This window comes from Lontra canadensis, unplaced genomic scaffold, assembly GCF_010015895.1.
Source record: "Lontra canadensis isolate GAN:19392208 unplaced genomic scaffold, GSC_riverotter_1.0 scaffold40, whole genome shotgun sequence".
NCBI classification, from domain to species: domain Eukaryota; kingdom Metazoa; phylum Chordata; class Mammalia; order Carnivora; family Mustelidae; genus Lontra; species Lontra canadensis.
Window position 1 is genome coordinate 11270806 of NW_022631034.1, and position 22647 is coordinate 11293452.

At 35.0% G+C, this 22647-nt stretch overlaps 2 protein-coding genes across 25 annotated transcripts in view; one reads left to right on the top strand and one right to left on the bottom strand.

Annotated features, from left to right (window-relative positions):
• NEXN (nexilin F-actin binding protein) overlaps positions 1-11276 on the top strand; it is a 56146-nt gene extending 44870 nt beyond the window's left edge. For 4 of the 6 annotated variants that reach the window (XM_032870173.1, XM_032870177.1, XM_032870178.1 and 1 more), the window contains 5 exons: positions 510-707; positions 3653-3874; positions 9478-9663; positions 9897-10257; positions 10352-11276. In XM_032870173.1, the coding sequence (XP_032726064.1) occupies positions 510-707; positions 3653-3874; positions 9478-9663; positions 9897-10257; positions 10352-10365 (981 nt within the window). In that variant the 3' untranslated portion in view covers positions 10366-11276. Of the gene's footprint in view, positions 1-509; positions 708-3652; positions 3875-9477; positions 9664-9896 lie in introns of all 6 variants that reach the window. The other 2 variants (XM_032870176.1, XM_032870179.1) reach the window with 1 other exon arrangement.
• Positions 11277-11318: 42 nt separating this feature from the next.
• The window catches only part of FUBP1 (far upstream element binding protein 1), a 34475-nt gene continuing 23146 nt past the window's right edge, over positions 11319-22647 (bottom strand). For 7 of the 19 annotated variants that reach the window (XM_032870163.1, XM_032870162.1, XM_032870156.1 and 4 more), the window contains 4 exons: positions 16669-16728; positions 16443-16588; positions 13813-13859; positions 11319-12878 (listed from right to left, as the gene is read on the bottom strand). In XM_032870163.1, coding sequence (XP_032726054.1) covers positions 12848-12878; positions 13813-13859; positions 16443-16588; positions 16669-16728 — 284 coding nt within the window. In that variant the 3' untranslated portion in view covers positions 11319-12847. The other 12 variants (XM_032870166.1, XM_032870165.1, XM_032870161.1 and 9 more) reach the window with 7 other exon arrangements.

Below are 22647 nucleotides of genomic sequence, written 5' to 3' on the forward strand. Positions count from 1 at the left end.
AATTACAGCATTAAGAGTGATTTTTACTTGATTATGAAAGAATCATGATGGGCTATCTAATTCATTCAGACAAAACCATGATTTAATGGAAATGCTCTATTTTAATTAGGAGAATGGAAATAAATTATAATTCAATTAAAAGTGTTCTCAGGTGCTCGCTTCGGCAGCACATATACTAAAAAAAAAAGTGTTCTCAGTATCAGAAAATCTTAATATCTAATTCAAATTACTCGTAGTACAAATTCAGAGGATTTCTTTGTGTTCACTGGAAAGGAAAAGAGATGGTCACCATTTCCTCTGTAACCACAAAATACTGTAGTGTTTATATTTTCTAGTAATTACTCCCTTGTTTATTGTTTTATACTTTTGAAGAGATATAGGTCTCCAAAGTTTTAGTTCAGTGTGAAGCCTTTCTACTCAAGTGATTACAGTTTCTAAAAAGAGAAAAAAAAATTCCTCTTTAGTTTGTGTAATTTTGGCAAAAGTAATGAAAGAATTATTTTAAATAGGTATTAGATGATGACTTCCCAGAGATGTACAAAACCATTTCTCAAGAATCTCTTACACCGGGAAAACTGGAAATTAATTTTGAAGAATTATTAAAACAAAAAATGGAAGAAGAAAAGCGACGAACAGAGGAGGAAAGGAAGCATAAGCTAGAGATGGAAAAACAGGAATTTGAACAACTGAGACAAGAAATGGGAGAGGTGAGATTCTATATTCTCCAAATATTTATTAATATAAGTATTTTACAAGTAGTATCTTACAATAACTTTTTAAGTATTATTATTCACATAAAGGACACTCAGCATACTGGGATGCCTGGGTGGCTCAGTGGGTTAAGCCTCTGCCTTTGGCTCAGGTCATGATTTCAGGGTCCTGGGATCGAGTTCCGCATCAGGCTCTCTGGTCAGCGGGGAGCCTGCTTCCCCCGACCACCCGTCTCTATCTACTCTCTGCCTATTTGTGATCTCTCTCTCTCTGTCAAATAAATAAATAAAATCTTAAAAAAAAAAAAAAGACACAGCATATTAGGCACTTGGTACAAGTTTTGGCATAGTTATGAGCACTTTCTAGCTTGCTATAACTCTGCTTCTTCTTTACTAGGTTAAAACATATATAACTGCATGTGACTTAGATATTACTATAGTATCTTAAATAAATATTTCTTCCTATATACTTCATAATTACATGGTTACATTAAGATGGAGAATTTTTCCTAAAGAGCTTAATATGCCCATTTATATTTATTCTCTTTGAAATAAAACTGATTAGTCAAATAAAATTACAAGAGAACCATGGATACGAATAGAAACGTCAGTTCGCAAGTCTTTGAATGATTTTATTTTTCTAAATTAGAAGATAGAACTCTCATAAATATCTTAATATGATTTCTCTAGTATTGAAGTGAAATACATAAATATATATATAGACTGTACAGACTATATATATATAAATATATATATATAGGCTATACAGCATCAGCTTCATGGGTATACAACTTGTGCCCTCCCAGGACCTTGTGCTTAGACAGGCCGTGCATAAGGTTTAATGTTCTAGGGTTGCCATCTTGATTTTTAATGTAAAAATTTAAAGTAAAATTTAAAAATTAAAATTTAATTAAAACTGCAGTCCCCTTATCTTTGAATTTGTGTGTTGTTAGTGAAAGCTGATTGGACAATGGAGCATGTGCTAGACTTTGAGCCATGGCGCTCTCAAACCTCCTGCTGTCCCTTGCCTCTCTGTGGTGCATTCTCAACCTTTTTCCACCTCCTGATGCTGCTAGGCCCCATCTAAACACTTCCTTCCCACAGCGGACACCCTCCATCTGGATGGCCACTTGTGTAGGCAGAAGAAAGGAAATAGAAAAAGGGGCCAGCATTCCACTGTCACCCTCGGCATCTCTGATTTGTGGGGGGTCTCTTGGCAGCAACATGAACAGGGTCAGGGATCAGCAGACAGCCCAGTGACGGGGTGAAACGAGCAGTGGTTGTCCCAGACTCAAACTGGCAGTGGCGCAGCATATTTGACAGGCAATTTGGTGGGGACCTCTCACTAACTCCTGATCTAGGAACTGAATGGGATCCTATGCAGAGGTTGCGATCTCTTAGAATGTGCCTCTTACATAATGGGTTGGGGCAGTGGGCCTGTGGGGATATTTACTTCCTTGCCCCAGACACCAAGAGACTATAAATACTATAGATAGGTAATAATAAAATATCATGAATATGCTGTAGGAAAGTATTCCAAGGTCTAGCCTTAAAATTCTTAAAAGAACATAATAGCATTTATTTTATAAAGGATGGTGAAAATGAATTGTCTAAAAAAACTTCTAAATTAGATTTATATTTGTTCAATCATTAATTTTCACCAGAATGATTTGGGAACCAGTGACAGGAGGTACATAACAAATTTGTTAGGTTTCTGGTATTATAGGAATTGTATGTTTTCACCCACATAGACTAAAAAAGTGAAGGTAGTATAAAGGAATGTTTTATTTTTCCCCTTTGGTTGAACCAAGAAATTAAGCCTCATGTCATATCATCCACTGTGACCCCACCTCTGCACCTTCTTTCCCCTTCCCTGCTACCCTCTCCCCACATCTAGAATTCTAGGCCTTCTCCAGGAAAAGTATACCAGGAATAACAGCAGTTTTTTTTTTTTTTACCACTTTATATAGTGAGATTTGGGTTTAATGTTAAGAAGAATACAAAGAACTAGTAATAAATTATGAAAAGCCAAAGGAGTTTCCAAAGGAAACCAGAATAAAAAGTATTTAAGATCAAATGGTTTAAAGAACTGGAGCCCGATTTTGGTGGACTCCTTTTCTGTCTTAGCAGAATATAAAACTGAGAATAGAAGTGATAGGCATTGAATATAGGGATTTTCCCAGACAGTAGTGTAGAAAGGCTTCATTCAGTTAACTTGAGTATTAAGAATGATATTTAACTTAATAGACTATCATCAAAACAAAAATAGGAGGAATTTTAGGATACTCTGGCTCTATATAGAGATAAAAAAAAATCATGTCCAGGGGTTAAGTGACAAGGCAAAAGGCCACATGGTATCAAAGTCATAACTAGAACTTGTATCTGACTCTTAGCCCACTGTTCTTACAATTATAGTTCTTCTTCCTCTAAACATGGATTTTCCTACGGTTCCTAGTAAAAGCTAATCTTGATATGCATGTTTTAGTTTTAGGAGGTTATCATGAAATATTAAATGAAGTTTTGAGCCATTATTCCATAATCAAGTATTTTAAAAAGATGTTATCTAAAGTCTTAAATTTGTAACATTACTTTTAATCAGTAAATTTAGGCATTGTATTTAGGGAACAGGTTGTTTTTTATTTTTGGCTTCAAATAAGAAATGAACAAATTTTGGAAGGTTTTTTGTACAAACGAATTTTCTGGTATTTAGTATATAAAAATTTATTTTTGGGGGGGGCGTCTGGGTGGCTCAGTGGGCTAAAGCCTCTGCCTTCAGCTCAGGTCATGATCCCAGGGTCCTGGGATCGAGCCCTGCATCAGGCTCTCTGCTCAGCAGGGAGTCTGCTTCCCTCTCTCTCTGTCTGCCTCTCTGCCTACTTGTGATTTCTCTCTCTCTGTCAAATAAATAAAATCTTTTAAAAAAATTTTTATTTTTTTTGAAGGAAGAGGAAGAACATGAAACCTTTGAATTGAGTAGAGAATATGAAGAATTAATCAAACTGAAAAGAAGTGGCTCTATTCAAGCCAAAAATCTAAAAAGCAAGTTTGAAAAGATTGGACAACTGTCTGAAAAAGAAATACAGAAAAAGATAGAAGAAGAACGAGCAAGAAGGAGAGCCATTGACCTTGAAATTAAAGAGCGAGAAGCAGAAAACTTTCATGAGGTATACTATATTTAAGAGTTACGGTATAGTAATTATGATGAGCTTAAAAGAAATGTAACATTGACTTTGAAGTAAGTTTTGGTACTTAAAATTAACCATAGTTATATATAATAATCTGAGAACTAAATAGCAAAAGCACATTAAGATCTCAAGAGGCTTTGAAAGATTGCCTTGGTTTAGCATTGTTTCAAAATGGGTTTTATCAGAATTAAATAGCCTATAGTGAACATCAAGTAGTTCACTCTGGAAAATGTTTAAAAATATTTATGGCACAGGATACCTGCGTGGCTCAGTTAAGTGTCTGCCTTCAGCTCAGGTCATGATCCCAGGGTGCTGGCATTGAGTCCTGAGATGGGCTACTTGCTCAGTGGTGAGCCTCTTCTTTCTCCCTCTCCCTGTCACTCCCCTTGCTTGTACTGACAAGTAAATAAATAAAATCTTTAAAAAATATATTTATGGCACAAGTTTTAGTTTGACTCCTTAGACCAGTATACATATAGGTTAAAATAAACTCCAGAGATTATTCATACTTACTTTTTTATTTAAGGATAAGGCCAATAAAGCTTAATGACCTGCTCAAAGTCATGCCAACAATTCAGTGGCAGAACCTAAATTAGAATTCAGAGGACATGAATTTGAAGTACCTCCAAATGTTAAAAAGGCAATTACTAGATGACCCATAATGTTCCTTCCAGCCCTAGGTCTAGTTCCAGGATTATGAATATTGCTTTAAATAGGATCTGGAGAATTTTTTCTGCCAGAATTGCCATTTTATAATATTTAACAGCATTTTAAAAAAAATTTTATTTATGTATTTGACAGACAGAGATCACAAGCAGGCAGAGAGGCAGGCAGAGAGAGAGAGGAGGAAGCAGGCTCCCTGTCGAGCAGAGAGCCCAATGAGGGGCTCGATCCCAGGACCCTGAGATCATGACCTGAGCCGAAGGCATCGGCTTAACCCACTGAGCCACCCAGGCGCCCCTACTTAACAGCATTTAACTTATGTTTTTCTAGCAATGAATTTTCATCAAATAATTCAACTAGTAAAGCAGGTGTGGGAAGTTGGGCAGTCCTTCAGAGGAGTCTGTGAGTTAGAATCAAGAAATTATGTGCAAATTCTTGGATCTGTAAGCAGTTCATTATTATTGAAGCAAACAGACTGTAAAGAACAGCAAAGGATAATGATGAAGATGATGCAAGCACAAACAAGATGGCCACGCAAGGTCTTAGATGCCATGTTAAGGAATTTTGCTTTATTATTCATAGAAGAGATTTTTTTTTTTAAGATTTTATTTATTCATTTGACAGAGATCACAAGTAGGCAGAGGCAGGCAGAGGAGGAAGCAGGCTCCCTGCTGAGCAGAGAGCCCAATGCAGGGCTCGATTCCAGGACCCTGGGATCATGACCTGAGCCGAAAGCAGAGGCTTCAACCCACTGAGCCACACAGGTGCCCCCATTGAAGAGGTTTTTAAAATATGAAGTGATATTGTCAAATAGGCATCTTTATACATAGATCATACTTAAGCTAAAGATGGTTTTAGATTAATGCATTAAAAAATTATTTTAATGCCTACTACGTTCCAGGGACTGTTTTGGACACTGGGACTACTACATTGGTAAATAAACCTACAATCTTTGCTCATGTTGTGTTTAGAATCTAACAGGGAGGATAGGAAACAAAATAGTAAGTAAAAAGTACGTAAAAGCTATGGAAATTAACAATGTAGGGTACTATTTTGTATAGGATGGTCAGAGAAGGCTTGATGAGGATTTGAAAAAGGGATTGAATGGAGAAAATAGTTTAGAATGTAGGATATGAAACTAAGACGACTTGGGGATGGTGATGGAGATGAGAGGAAGAGGAATTAAAATGGGTATACACAAACATAGATAATATGGGAATAAAGTTTGGAAGGAAATCACAAGTTGTTTTAGACAAAAGGAGATGCTATGGAACATCAGATATTCATCAATTAAGTTGATATGCATTTTAGAAAGATTTATTTATTTTTGAGAGGCATGGGGGAAGGGCAGAGGGAGAGGGAGGGAAACTTCAGCAGACTCCATGCTAAGCCGAATCCAAAGCAGCTCAGGGTCATGACCCTGAGATCATGACCTGAAATGAAACTGAGTTGGTCACTTAACTGACTGCACTACGCAAGTGCCCTGAAGCTGATATGGATTTGAACTCTGTGTGACATACACTAAACCTGGAGGACTTGGGGCCTGGGCTGGTAGGAAATAATTTTGTCATTGCCAAAAGCAAATGCTATTGCTAACAGCTTCTATGTTGGGCCTTGTGTTGTTCTGGGTACATGAAAGTGAATATAATGTGCCTTCAAAAAGTTCAGCCTAATGAGATATAGGAAAATAATTATAATTTTAGCTTTAAGTGTTAAAATAGGAGTTATACATTTAATGTTATGGGATCAAATAAGATGGAATCAGTAATTGTATGAGAGGTTTAACAGTGCTGAGATTACATTTAAGCTGTAAGTGAGAAGGCTGAATAAAACTTAGAAGCATTCTAATTAGAGGGATGAGTGCCCCTTTATAACCTTTACATGAAGATTGTAAAAACTTATCTGGGGAATGGAAATTTTGCTCAAAGGCACGATTCATAGCATAATGGATGGTAAAGTTGGAAAAGTAGTAGCTAGCTAATACTGGGTGTTTTTAATCTTGCAGGAATTATGATCTGGGAACAATGTTAACAATTAGTTTCTGGACAGAGTAATGAAGGGCTTGTAGTTTTAAAGAATCCTGGGTTCATGGAGAATGAACTAAAAGACAGGGATAAGGCATGAAGTTAGCATGCAGGGAGAAAAATGGACCCAATTTTTAACCAAACTGGGTAACAGACTGCTTATGGGTAGGTAGTTGCTGAGAAGCCCAACATTACCTCAAGATTACCAGGGAAACTAGATGATACTACAAAGAATTCAGAAGATCTAGAGGTCTATGAATAGTTTTGGATAAAGTTTGAACTATATTTGGATAAGGTAAAGGCATTCTGGAGCATAGGTACTGAGTTCAGGTGAGAGCCTGGAGCTATAGATTCTAACTATTATGGATAGTATTAAAATCTATCAAAATAGCTGGGTACACCTGGATGGCTCAGTTGGTTGAGCATCGGACTCTTGGTTTAGGCTCAGGTCATGATTTCAGGGTTTTGAGGTCTGCACTCAGCTGGGAGTCTGCTTAAGATTCTCTCTCTACCCCTCCCCCCACTCCCTAAAATCAATCTTTAAAAAAATAAATAGGTAGACAAAGCCATCTTCAAGGAGTTAATAGTTGGAAGGTGAATGATAAAACTGGAGAACACCAACATTTAATGGTTGGATGACCTCAAGATCAGTCCATTTTTTGAGAGAAATATATCACAGAAGGTAAAGAAAAGTTCAGTCACCATGCACTTGCTCCCGTTTTTGTGTTAAAGGTAGTGAAACCTCACCAACAGTCATACCTACAGAATATTTAGGTACAATTAAAAATAAGGTAGGTGACTTATTGTTTTATTGCTATTACTGGCATAAAAAGGACGAGTTTAGGACATGGTTAACCTGTAACCCGTGACTGTGAAGGATGCTGATATTCTTCATCTCTCTAGATTAAGGGTCATTGAGATATCCTTAAAGCATTGTTTGGGCATTGAGTGTAATCAAGTTCTAGAGGACTCCCTTCTCCCTATCTGGTATTATCTGGTTTCCTCTTTTAAAAATGTCAATTTCAATGTCTTCTGCTTCTATTCCAGACATCTTTCAAGGTCTGCCTCATCCATGTAACCTCCCCTAATTGAATAATTCTATCCCAGATCCTTGTAGCCCTTAATCTGTGTAACTCATTTGGTATTTAAATCACTTAATTGCCTTATGGTGTTTGATTTTCTAGTTTTCTAATAAGGCATACTCCAAAACTATCTCTTATGCTCGCTTTTATCTCAAGTTCACTGCCCAACTGTGCTTCCTTTGATATTCTTATGGTAGGTGTCAATACTCTAAGAATATACCTAGAGAACAAAGATCATTCCATTTAACATGACTCTCCATAGATTCATTTCCTGGAAACATTTTTAACCTGGCTGTTCAAGGATTCAAGAAAGAGCAACACTTAGGAAATGAAAGACTGTTCATAAACTTTCTCTCAGTTCATGAGGCACTCACTGAATTTATTTTCTAAAGGCAGGTCTGAAGTAGCTAAGTAAGTTAACAGTTATGAATCTGCACAAAATTTTTATCCTTAAATCCAGAAAGCAAGATAACTGGAGGGACTCAGAACGGCAATTATCATACCTGCCAAAATATTATCTTGAAGATCTGATAAACAAAGGATAAAATTAACTATTATATGAACAGAAGTCCTTTTTAAGACTCAGAAAAGCCCATTGAGATAAACCTGCAGTAAGCAAACCAGTATTTAACATATCTTTTAGCCTTTTTCTTAATAAAAAACCATTGTAACATCATTCATTTGCATTCAACTGTAGTCTGGCATTAGTTTATCAACAGGCGTTAGGTTTATCATTTCAAACTGAAATATTTGTGTTAATGGCACAAGTAGAATTTACCCATTAGGTTGTATCTGATGTTCTAGGATTTTCCAACATTAAATAAAAATCTGATTCAAGAAAACAAAAACTATCCAACTCCTCCTTTGTTATTCGTTGAACTGAGGTACAATACTTCAAACTGATGCAAAACATCCATACACCAAGATTTTTCTTATAATAGGCAATTATTTTAGAGCTTGTTTCACAATGTCCTTCAGTTGGATGTGGTATCTTGAAGCACTCTTTAGTACTGTGAAATATAAATGGTGAGATTTCCGACAGATCCATAAAAGTCTAAGTAGATTAGAAACTATAGCTAAAGTACTTTAGAAACCCTGAATTAACTGTACTAATAACCCTAGGCTACTAACACCTCCCTCAAAAGCCACTAGTGACCTCTTTATCACCAAATTGCTTTATAGATTCAACACTGTTTTAATAGTTGAATCTTAGATTAATCCCTTATTTCCATGGTTTCTAGCTCTTACTCTAACCACCTACTTCAACTCAGTGATTTCCCCAACTTCCAGTCACTGCCTCTTTCAGTTATCTTCCCATTTATTCTACCTGCAAAAACTCTTGTCTGCCATTTGACCATCAATAAATTTTGTTGGATGAAATTCATCTCAAGAACAGTTATTAGCTAAGAACGGTGAGGAAGGAAATCATGAAGTAGAAAATAGCAGAAACTGCATTTTCTGTATTACATAGGAGTGTGAAGAGTGATGGACAATCTTGTGACAAGGGAGTATTTTAATAGTTAAAAAGTAGAACATCCCCAACCTTTTCTGTTAGAAACACTGGGACTCCAGTGATACTGTATCATCTTTACACTGGGAGGAAAGGGTTGTCAGGAGACGTATTCAAATAAAACTTCATCTTTTCCAAATTAGGGGATAGTGAAAATCTTTACATCCAACCATAGCACAAATATGTAAACCAAACATGGCTAATTATTTTGTTCCTATAAATGACAACTTAATTAACTATTAATGTTTAGCTCTTGGTTTCTAGAAAACAAGCAATTCTTATTCTTGGCCCCCTTTCATAAAGGAAGAAGATGTTGATGTCAAGCCTGCAAAAAAAAGTGAGGCCCCATTTACTCATAAAGTGAATATGAAAGCTAGATTTGAACAAATGGCTAAGGCAAGAGAAGAAGAAGAACAAAGAAGAATTGAAGAGCAAAAGTTATTACGGATGCAGTTTGAACAAAAGGAAATTGATGCAGCACTACAAAAGGTACAAGGCTTAGATAATCTTTATTTTTCAAATATGCTCTTAGAATTTTGTGGGATTAAAAATAATTTAATAGCTTTCAAGTCAGTGGAATGTTTTGTAAAGTACACATTGTAGTAGGCAGAGTTTCATGGTCTTTGGGAAGCAAAAACCCATTTACACATGAAATTCTATTACTAAAACATTACTGAACTGCTACTTTAAATGCCAACTTGAATGCACTTATTTTAATATAGAAAAGAGAAGACGAAGAGGAAGAAGATGGTGGTAGCATCATGAATGGTTCCACTATTGAGGATGAGGAGCAAACGAGATCAGGAGCTCCGTGGTTCAAGAAGCCTCTAAAAAACACCTCGGTTGTAGACAGTGAGCCAGTTAGATTTACTGTTAAAGTAACAGGAGAACCCAAACCAGAAATTACATGGTGGTTTGAAGGAGAAATACTACAGGATGGAGAAGACTACCAATATATTGAAAGAGGAGAAACTTATTGCCTTTATTTACCAGAAACGTTCCCAGAAGATGAAGGAGAATATATGTGTAAAGCAGTCAACAACAAAGGCTCTGCAGCTAGTACCTGTATTCTTACAATTGAAAGTAAGAATTAATCACTTAATCTAGAATTTTTATTCTATTTAATTATTTTTATCCTTTAAAAAAAAAAAATCACTTTTCTTCTTCTCTTTTTTAGCGGACGACTACTAGCTCCCCTTCCCTCTCCCTGGAACTTTCTCTCTCCCCCTCCTCCCCCTTTCTTACTACATCATGTTTTCTGTGGCGGGGCCAAAATGGAAACCAGAAGTGCCACTATGTTGACTTTTTATTCCTTTTCATAATAGTCTTCAAAACACAAGCTCATCTAAAGAATACCTTCTTCCTTTCCAAATGATCACCAGATTCATCACCTTATTAAATGCAGAAGTTAATTTGTATCTAATGGGGCAAAGTGGAAATTTTACTCAATTATTCTAAGTTTACAGTAGTAATATTTAAAAAATTATATTATTTTGCATGAAAGAATGTCTTTTATGAGCTATTTATACCTAAAGTTAGTCCGAAATAGCAGAGACTTAATGAATTTGGAACCTATCAATTTGAGTTTTCCTTAATACATCATTCTCTTGTTGTAGTTTCAAAGTCTTTCTGAAGCAGATAAGGGGAAGGGGTACCATTCCTTTCAAGGGTAAGGGGGAGCATGGAGAACAAAACTAAGACTTTCAAGAAACAACTGTCAGAGAAAATTTAATGGAAACCACTGCCTATATAGAGTTCTGAGTGTTGAGAACAAATATTAACATGTACTTTTCAAATGTGTGTAATATATATTCAAGCTTACAAAGCAAATTTATGTTGTGACCTTGCCTGACAAATTATATTTTAGTGAGAAAACTTTGTATCAGTAGTTTATGCAGGAGAAAACACTTTTAACATATGGACAGTTTCAAGATCTAAGAGGAAAAAAAAATGGCACAGTCTTCAATTTTAAAATCTGTTCTTTGAGTTTGTAAATAATTAACTACCATGTTCTATTACCAAGTTGTTTTATATTTTAGTTTTCTGGAAGACAATTTTATTTTACAATGTAAACTCAATAAAGTAACTTCTGTATTAAAAAACAGTCTTTCAATATTTTAGAAAAGAAACAAAGTACTCCTTTATAATATTGATCAATGTACATTTATTTTTTTATTGAGGAAACCATAATCAATACAAAATTACAGCAATCATGTGCCCTTTTACATACAATGTCATTAAAACAAACTCTAAACCACAGTTTGTAAAGTATTCAATTTACCTCAAGTCCAAGCTGCATCTCCCTAAGACACTGTTCCCATCACAGTAGCCATTTTAAGCCAATCTTCTTTTTACACACGGGTAGTTTCTGTAGAGAACACTTTTCTCAGGACGAAAATGCATCGAGCATGCATAAGAAAAAATATATATATATATGCGCAAATACATTTAAGAGTTTCTATAGGGCTATCATTGAAGAAAATAAAACCTTGGGATTTGCTTCTTAAAAGCACCAGTTTAAAAAATCCCTCAGAAATTTATACTGTGGCAAGAAAACTCAAGTGACTAAACAAAAAATAAGGTTATTTTCAGAGTCAAAATTATCTTTAGGTATTGTTAAAATACATTTTAAAATGAGGCAGAATTTTCAGAAAACAAAAAGACATCCTCATTGATCATTTCTACATCCTTATTCTAGACAACAGATGTTTCCAGGTAGAGCTGGTTCTCCTGGCAGAGTATTCAAACAAATGTTATCACTTCTGCATATATTCCTATTTCCCTCTTAAGGTACTCTGCTACTCCTACCCAAACCCACCCTTATGAATTAACTACCAAGGTGCTTGGCTAAGGAAATATTTTATAATGTTTATAAACAACTAGTATTAAATCTCTAGTTTTAGTATTAAAACCATTTTCATTAATTAAGTAAAAGTATACTTTTCATTTCTAAAAGAAACATGAAACCATAAGAATTCTACGTTTCACCACACTAAAATATCTTTTAAAAAACGAAACACATTGTCAAGTTTTTTTTAAGTGCTAAATAAAATAAATCAGTTAAATTTCAATCTAAACATTGTTTCTACCACTCCTAACATCCATTGCATTCAAGTCAACTGGCTCACCTTTTCTGCTTTCCATTTATTTCATGGTTAAGATTAGCGCCATTTTAAAAAAATGCAGTATCAGTGAAGGCTTATGGTAATGAATTAAAAAAAACTCTCGAGATAGAAACAATGCCCCAAAATCTATTAGCATTCATCTATATTTTATAAAAATGCATACTACGACTAACCAAAACTTGACAGGCTCTTTAGTTTCAAAGAGCTCCTTTATATTACCATTCTTAACATACCTATCATCTATTAAAACAATACATACACACACATAAATGTGGTGCAGTAACTACACAACTTACAAAATTTAACAGTTCATGGAACATTTAAGATCAAGCGAATAGCACTTTAAAATGAAAAGTGATCAAAAGCAGGTACATTACACCCTATACCATATTATGTATGGGAATACATTTCATATTTTTCAATTATGATTTGCCAATTTTACCTTCTACATTGAGCCCTTCTATGGTCCATGCTCATCGGCTCACCAATGGCATACACTCAAAGGATTCCTCTTTATGGGTAACTATCTCAGGACCTGATTTTATGAGCTATGATTTGGTGCTTGCAGCATCTTCAGCACTGTGTGTGAAAATGAAGGCAGTATTTTTGAATATTTTTCTTTGTTGCAGAGATAAGCAGGAGTTTTTAAAAAGGATCAGCACATTTTAGAAATTGAATAAACAAAACTGATATGATGCTGCTTTAATACATTCATCTTAACTCAAAATATGTACCAGTTAAAATCATTTATAAGAACACAAACATTTTAAACTGGCAAAAATTAAAATAAATGCAGCGTCAGTTATTAAAATATTATAAATCAGAAAAATACTGGTTGCTATACAGATTATGAAAGGTTATTTGCTATACAGTTAACATTTCACTGATGCACATGCCTTAACAAAAACATACTGCCAATATTCCTTATAAATTTTTCTTTTTCAGTGTATATAAAAATTATGAAAACTGAATTGTCTAAAAAAAAAAAAGTCATATAATAAAACTCTGACCCATAATGTCCTTACTGAATTATTATACTTCAAGAATAAGACAAAAAGAAAGACTCCATAGCTTTGGAGGGCAAAGAAAATGTCCTGTCAATCAGAAAAAGACTGTGAAGGCTGTTGAAGTTTCTAATCAAGTGATATCCTAAATCTAGAAAACTATGTAATTGCTCTTTCTTAATTTTAACAATCCTTCTATAGTTGGGAAAAGATTACAAAAAGTTTGGATGTAGTTCAATTACAGCAGCAATCTACTCATCATTTTTCTTTTTTTCATTAAAAACAAAAAAACAAACACAAAAAAAACCCCCAAAAACCATTACCCAGAAATGTAAACAGTTGTTTGAACAACTTACAGACTTTCCACTGAAATGGTAGCATAAATAACAAAATACATTTTGGGGAAGCAGTAGCAGATTGCTTTTGAATTACACAAGCACAAAAACCTCACAGGGACAACATTAATGTACTGAAATATTTATTTATATATGTCCTTAGGTTGTGCTTACCTGTTGCTTTTTGCAGCAGAACCTAAGGTGGAAGGTCTGGGAAGGCACTGTGAAGTATAAATAATTGCACTGTTTGCAATTAATAAAGATTTTAAACCTTAAATGAATCAAAATCAACAGCCTCCAATTTGTGAGTTATGAAACTGAATCCAACTGAGCTATTTCTTCAGTTTAATTAATAAATGCACCACTTTCCTAAAAGGTCATCTATAAAACAGTATCATGCAAAATACTGAAATTGTTCATGTCAATAACCCTACTCTTAAAGATAACACATAACTAACTCCTTAACTATTAAACTTGAAACTAGAACTACATATCCATATCTAAATAAGGGCAAGGGAAGTCACTCCAGATTCTATGAAACAATCAAAAACATTTCAAAATATCTATAATGAACTGAACTGCTATCTTCTACCCTATAAGTAATCTCAACATTTATGTCCTTGTACATCTCCCTTAATATTCAGAACTGGTGCTCCCCACCAATGAAAGAATTAATATATATTTATGAAATGGTGTTAAACTGCTACATTGCTTAATATTTGCAAACTGAAAACCACTTCTCTGTCTGATACATTCAAGTCTTTCATATTAATATAGAAGATATGCATACTGTACACTGAAAAACAATATTTTTAGGAGCACCAATGAGTAATACTATTCAATTTTAATGATCAGTTTTCTTTAGCTATAGCTAAAGCATATAAAAAATACTTACCCATTAAGCTCACTTAAAAAAAAATACAGACCTATGTATTATTCTATGTTAAATTAAGAAGCAGTTATGGTTTTCCAAGATATCAGCACTGTATTCCAACATAATATTCACACAAAGTATGGCATTTACATTATGTGGAACATTGACAAAAAGATACTGTTGCAGTTCATCAATTTGTCATTCTGATGTACTTACAGTGCAATGCTCCTTGAAGGAACACAATCAAGGATGATACACAGCACAGTCCTCCTCACCCCTACAGAGCTAGTTCTATACTGGCTGGATCAAACCTGCACTTCAACAGACAATGGCAAGACAGACTGTATTTGCATGTAGTCTAATATATTAATATGCAAAGAGCCAACAAATATGCAAAGAGTAAACAATGGATTTCAACAAAATATCAGAACTTCAGCATGAGTGTTATAGAGTAATAAAGTGATTTCAAGTACATAAAAAATCAAGTTGATTCAATGATTGGACTTGTGCATTTACAAAACAAAGCTTATCTATACTGCAAAAAGAAAAAAAAAAAAAAGGAAAAAGCTTGAACATTTCCATACCCCAATAATGTTTCAATGGCAGATGCACTGTAGCTATACTTTTTGCATACTATTCACTTTTCTACCCTAAATTTAAAAAGAAACACACTAATATTGTATACATTGAAAGTTTCTTTACATGAAAAAACTTCTTATTCAACTACTCATACTCACTATCCGAAAACTGTTTAAAATTAGTTATGCTGAAACAGTCTTGGAAATCAAGTAATTATTAAATTAAGAACAGAAAGGTTAACTGTTATAGCAGCAGTACAGATCTGAAACAGTGGTCATGTATAAAAGGAAATTTCACTGTTAATTCAATGGAAGTATGCCAAAAGATCATTGTACACACATGCAGGTTTTAATCAAACAGAAGGGAAAAAAAATGAAGATATCAGGATTACTTGTGCTGAAACAGCCAAATACAATAAATGGAAAAGATCCTCCAATCTACTACTATACTGCAAGGGGGAAAAAACATGCCAGTGTTTAAAAACTCAATTAATATTTCATGGGGAAAGCTTATATATTTGTGTATATGTATCTTAATTTATCACTGCTAAGAAATTATGAATCCTTTAAATACCCACATATCCAACTTACCGACACAGGAGGTTTCATATCATTTATTGTAAAGCACAAAACAGGCATTTTAAAAGTGAAAGTATACATTGAAAAAGTACATTTATATCACAAAGCATTGACCACATAATAGTTGCAAATACATTTGCTGGAATGTGTACATCTACACTAAATACTAAAAACAAACCAATTTTCATTTCTACACAGAAATATTAACCTCCTATCAGTAGTGATAGATTATTTTGTACATTTTCAAAAAAAAAAAAAAAAACAAAAAAAAACACTATTTTAAACCAAAAACAAATTAAGATCTTCATCAAGTCGTCTGCATCCATATATTTAACAAAGGTTTTTTTCCCCCACACAATGAAGCAAATACTGTATTGTCCACTTCTTATTATTGGCCCTGTGCAGAAGAGATACATAAGAAATACACAAAAAGTTAAAGAAAATCCTTTAAATGGAGCTAACTCAGGAGTGAATCCTTTAAGAAAGAAAAACTGGTTAATATAAATGGTGGTGGCTTCTTGCATGATTTGCAAATCCCTGGGGGAAAAAAATTTATTTTTAAAATCAAAGGCATTGTAGAAATATTCAGCACTCAGATGCCAGAAAGCATTTATAAAAAACAAACAAAAACCCAAACAATACACCAAGGTACTTCATTTAGTTATGCTATGCCAGATAAAAATTAAAAAGGCAAACATAATCCCAGACAAAACAGTAAACATGCAGAAAACATGATTGGATCAGAAATCAATACATTAGCAAGTTTAGTATACCTGAGGTGCTGGAGGATGCTGTGGCATTCCCTGGGGACTTGTCTGGGCATAGTAGGCTGCTTGTTGTCTATAGTACTCAGCCCAGGCTGCACTATAATCTGGCTGACCACCTGGTGGAGCACCAGTAGGAGCAGGAACTGCTTGACCTTTGAGAAAACAGAACAACTTTGTTGCTGTAACCACAATTAAAAGCCCAAAAGAATCTCATTTCTAATAAAAACAATACCTTGCTTCTTGTAATATTCCTCCCAAGCTTTTGAATAATCTTGTGTCTGCCCTTGTTGACCTAAAAAAAACCCCCTAAATTTTAATACAAAATTATATCCACTGTAAGTACAGGTTATAAAGACAAGCACAGAGGGTCAGAATTGCTCCTGTTTTATTTTATATATTCATTAGTGTCCTATTTTATTTTAAATAGTCATTAGAAAACGATTCTTGCAATTCAAAAAAAATCAGAATGCTGTTTCTTTTTGCCTTATATTAATCATTAACTTTTAGTTCTAGAGTATGACTATCAATAAAAAACAAAATCGAAACCATCCACATAGTTTTAACTAGGAAAAGAGAAGATTTAAGTATCTTAAATCAATGCAAAATTTGAAAATTAATGTTCTAAAATGAGTTTGGAAAGTACTTCAAGTAAGCAATCTATGGTACCCTGGTACACTGATGCTGGGCACAGGGATGGGAAAGACCTTTATTTTTTTGTCTTATTCATTTGGATGTTACACTATAGGTTTTAAATAAAATGTAAATCCTTGATGGAGAAAAAGAACATTTTTGAGAACAAAAAAACCCCACCTGAAAGCTATTAAATATTTTATTTTTTTAAGATCTTGTCGAGATTTTTGTTTCCTGATTAGTAACCTATAACCTGTATGTACAAAGACTAATCTTCAAGATACCTTTTAATAAGATGTTAAGAGTTGCAATCCAATGTATTCAAATCACAACAAAATTATATTAAAAGTAACCTGACAATTACTGAAGAGGCTCAAAGCAACAGTGACCAATGAAACGTAAAACCCACAGCTTTCATGAGCAGCTTTTTCTAGGCAGTGTAACTTCTGAATTTAGAGACTAAAAAGACTTAACAACCTAAATATATTCACAAAACTAAAATTGGCTCCGGATTAAAAAAAACTTAACGAAACACACACACAGCAACAAAAGACACTTTCCTAACAATCAAGGAAATTTAAATATGGTGTGTACATTGATAATATTACTGAAATAATCTAAGTCTGCAACTTAACTTTGTAAAGGCTTAGGCACAATATTTAATACGTACGCACACACAGACACAATGTACATACGGTAAGCTTTTAAGAAGTGTTGAATTTGAGTGGAAAATATAAATATGGGTGTTTGCTGTATTAATTTACAGTTTTCTGAAGGTATAAAATTTTTGAAATAAAAAGGTGGTGAGAAAGAACACGTGTTTTCTTATTTAGCTCCTTTGAGAATTTTATTTAGCTTGTAATTACTTGACCTGATGAATTATGGCTAGACAAAAAATACTGAAGCACAGACACAGAGAAAGCTGTTTTTATGTTTTGCTGGATATTGCCAACAAGGTTAACTTTATATAGTTGCAAAAATTAGTGTCTATCAGCATCACAAAACTGGCTGAATAGAAGCAATTAAGTGAACAGAATTTTAACATTTATGAGTAACTTTAAAAACCCAAGAAAAACTTCCGTTCTATAAATAACAGCAGAGAAATCCCATGTAATACAAACAAAATTCTTATTTTTGCTTTTCCTAATGCTCTTCAAAGAGGAATTGAGTTTAACATACTGATCCTATGAGGAGACACTAAATTAAAGCAAATCTGAAACAGGTTTCAATGACAACTGCCAAATACCCCAGATTATCAACAGTAATAAAACTACACAATGTCTCTTACAAACTATACACCTGAAAACCTGCTGATTTAAGGCCAAACTTGGTTAAGACAACAACAATTCTTACTTTGGGTTTACAAAAAGGAACTGATCACTGTCAAGATACTCATTTTATTAGAGGCAAAATAATATAAGATGGTAGAAACAGGGAGACACATTAAGAAAATTCATCAAACTCAAATGTTTCCTACCCCTCCCCTCAAGTATTTCTGCAGAAAGTGAAAGGTAAACATGTTAGACTCTAAGGAAAATAAACACTTGGTAAGTTGTAACCACCTCACACTCCAATCTTGAAGGTGTCCAAAGCAAAACTCAACTCATGCCTCCAATCTGAGGGACAAATGTGATTCATCTTGCCCTGCAGAAAGTAACCGAAGAACTCTTCCTATCTACTTCAGACTTGGCTATCTCCTATCCTTTTGTGCCTCTGTGCCCCTTTTACGAATGTCCTTAGCTTGCTCCCTTTATCCTTAGGTTCAAAAACTGTTTTGAGGCCAGATAGTTTTAGTTTATGCTTTAGAACACTACTTAATATTTACATATAAGTTTACAATATGTAAGAGGTTTTACTTTCATTTTTTTTTTAAAGATTTTTTATTTGACAGAGAGAGAGATCACAAGTAGGCAGAGAGGCAGGTGAGGGGTAGGGGGAGGCTCCCTGCTGAGCAGAGAGCCCAGATGTGGGGCTTGATCCCAGGACCCTGATATCATGACCTGAGCCGAAGGCAGAGGATTAGCCCAATGAGCCACCCAGGCGCCCTGGTTTTACTTTCATTTTACTCAAGAAATGAGACTTGGCCTAGAGTTCATATATAACATTCTATTATTACAGCCCAACACTCTAAATTATCTAAACACCTGCATCTTTCCCACAACCACTTTTTCCCTACCACTCACCCTCCACCACCCACCCCCCTGGGCCTTTACCCATTAAGGTACCACACACCAAAGGTGACAGTCTACCATACCAGTGTTTAACACTGTAAGGGCTTTCCTCAACTCTCAGCTTTTCCAAAAATGCCTTCACTATCCCTCTTCCAAAGGGTAACTGCCAGTCTCTACTTTGAAATCCTGTTTCATCTCTTTAGGGTGTTTACTTATTACAAAAGTTTCCTTCATTCTAGCTTCAAAAATACCTACCCTTCCATGTTGGCTGCCATTCCTTATTAAAATTTAAAAGTTCCTTCATTAACTCTCTATAATCTCATCTTTATGACTTTCTCTCCTAAATTCTGATGGTGTTAATCCTAGGAAATTCAGGGGCACCTGGGTAGCTCAGAGGGTTGGGCCTCCGACTTCAGCTCAGGTCATGATCTCAGGTTCCTAGGATCAAGCCCCACATTGGGCTCTCTGCTTAGCAAGGAGCCTGCTTCCCCCTCTCTCTCTCTCTGCCTGCCTCTCTGCCTACTTGTGATCTCTCTCTGTCAAATAAATAAGATCTTCAAAAAAAAATCCTAGGAAATTCAGATTTAAAAACTTAACTCCTGTTTCAAGAGGCTTATTTACTTATAAGCAAACAATGACAAATTTATAGTATTAGTATTTCGTGTTAAGAGAAGCAGCTGAGGGGGTGCCTGGGTGGCTCAATGGGTTAAAGCCTCTGTCTTCGGCTCAGGTCATGATCCCCAGAGTCCTGGGATGGAGCCCCATCGGGCTCTCTGCTCGGCAGGGAGCCTGCTTCCCCCTTTCTCTCTGCCTGCCTCTCTGCCTACTTGTGATCTCTGTCTGTGAAATAAATAAATAGAATCTTTAAAAAAAAAGAGAGAGAGAAGCAGCTGAAGGGCACCTGGGTGGCTCAGTGGGTTAAGCCTCTGCCTTTGGCTCAGGTCATGATCCCAGGGTCCTGGGATCAAGCCCCTCATCGGGCTCTCTGCTCAGAGGGGAGCCTGCTTCCCCCACCCCCTGGCCTACTTGTGATCTCTGTCAAGAAAACAAAATCTTAAAAAAAAAAAAAAAATAATAATAATAATAAAAGAGAAGCAGCTGAAATTTGCCTTCAAAAGCTGGGACAATCTGTCCAGTTTGGTAAAGAGGACACTGGATTGGGAACTGGAATGTCCAAAGTCCTAGAAAATCCCAGCTCTGCCACTGGAAGAGTTCAACTTGGCCTCTCCAAACAAGGGAGTTGGATTTGGAGATAAAGATTTTTATCTCCCTAATATTTTATTACTTTCTTCCCTTTCATTTAAAATTTTGAGGGCATCTGGCTGGCTCAGTCACTTAAACACCTGACTCTTGATTTTGGCTCAGGTCATGATCTGAGGGTGGTGGGGTCAAGCCCCGCATTGGGCTTCACGCTTGGAATGGAGTCTGCTTCTCTCCCCCTGTGTCCCTCTCCTTGCTCACAAGCTCTCTCTCTGAAATAAACATAAAAATCTTAATAAAAAAGTAAAATAAAACAATTTTGAAAACTGTCTCAGTAAAGCATATGACTTGATCTCAGGGTTGTGTGTTACAGTTCCACGTTGGTATACAGATTACTTTAAATACATACACAGAAACATACATACATAAGATCAATCTTAAAAACTAATTTAAGGTCACTTATGTGTGGTTGTTCTAAAAGTATCCTACCTAAAGACCAGTAATGCACCTAGGAGAAATGAGGGTAAAGCAACCAGTCATTTAACAAAAGAACTTTTAAAGGAAAAAATGGACTTTGTAGCTATCATTAAAGACCTGGCAATTTAACATTATTTTAAGATTTATAAGTGAGAGGATCCTTTGCTCCATAAATTAACAGCTGATCACTGTCATGCTACAGAAAAACACACAACTGGGGAAAGGGGGAAAAAAAAAAGGTAGGGGATAAGGAGGTTCTTAAGCCAAATACAGTATTATTTAATTATTTCTGTAACTTTTTTTTCTCCACAAAGGATTCAACAGAGTCCAGGACACTATGTATAAAATTAAAACTTTACAGTCAGCAGAGTAAAGATAGAAAATGAAAAAAGAATGGCAAGGTGAGAAGTCTACCCTTAAAAATCTGAATGGTATTAAGACCTCACAGATTACATTCAACACACACCCCTCACTTTGGGCAAGTATAAAAAAGTTAAACAGTAATTAATGGCTATGCTGCAAATGAATGATAAAATACACAAAAACACAAGTTGTACCAATTCCCCAATAATCCTCTAGTCCACAAACAGGCCTATTTTTACTCATTTTTAATATTAACATAGGGAACATCTCTGGCATATTAACCACTGTGAAAATTCAAGTCAGATCCAATGATCTTTAACTGCAGCAATTGCAAATGTTCAAATCTTTAAAATGGTGACACTATTTCATAAAAGTTAGGGTGACCCTAAGTTCTGACAGAATAGCATCCTCAGTTATTCTCGAACTATCCGTATCTGAACAATAAATTATATTATCACCCTAAATAGAATATACTGTTTGGGAGGAAAACAATTTTTCTTTCTTTAAACAGATTATCAAGCTCTGTAGAACATTCTTATCACCAGGTAAATGTATCCTACACAAAAAGATTAATATAACTACCCTTCTGGAATTTCTTCTTTCTGTGGAGGATGACAAAACATCCATGGGCAAAGAAAACATTGAAATTTACATTGAGAATCTCAAATAGACTGTATCTTATGAGAAAATTCTACCATCTTTAGATCTGTTCTATACCAGTGAAAGATGGATAAGTCTGTTTAGCTTTCTTTTATGACAAGTGGCTGTGGTATACATGTGTTAATTTTAGATGAATAACACCACAGGCTTCTAAAAGCAAAAACTATTTGTTCAGAAATACATCTGACCCTTGAACAACTCAGGGATTATGGGTACCCACCCCTGTACAGTTGAAAACCCAAATGTAACTTTGACTTCCCCCAAACCGAACTAATAGCCTTCTGTTGACCAGAGGTCTTACAGATAGCACAATTAACACATATTTTGCACGTTTAAGTATTACATACTGTATTCTACAAAAGACTAAGCCAAAAAACAAAACAGAACAAAAACCCTGAGAAAATCATAAAGAAAATTCATTTACAGTACTGTGAAAAAAAATCTGCTTATAAGTAGTCCCATTAAGTTCAAACTTACATTGTTATTCAAGAGTTAACAGTAATAATTCCCAGGTTCCAAGTGGCCCCAGGAAAAAGCAAATTTGGGAGATAGACTTGGGATTTATGCCCTCTTGGGAGTTCAAAATCTGCTGCTACCACTCAGTAGATATACAAATGATGTGTTAGTGGAAATATAGTTCTTTTCATTCATAACAGTTCGTAGTAATATACTTGGCAAAGTACTTGATTAACAATTGTATCCTCCATGAG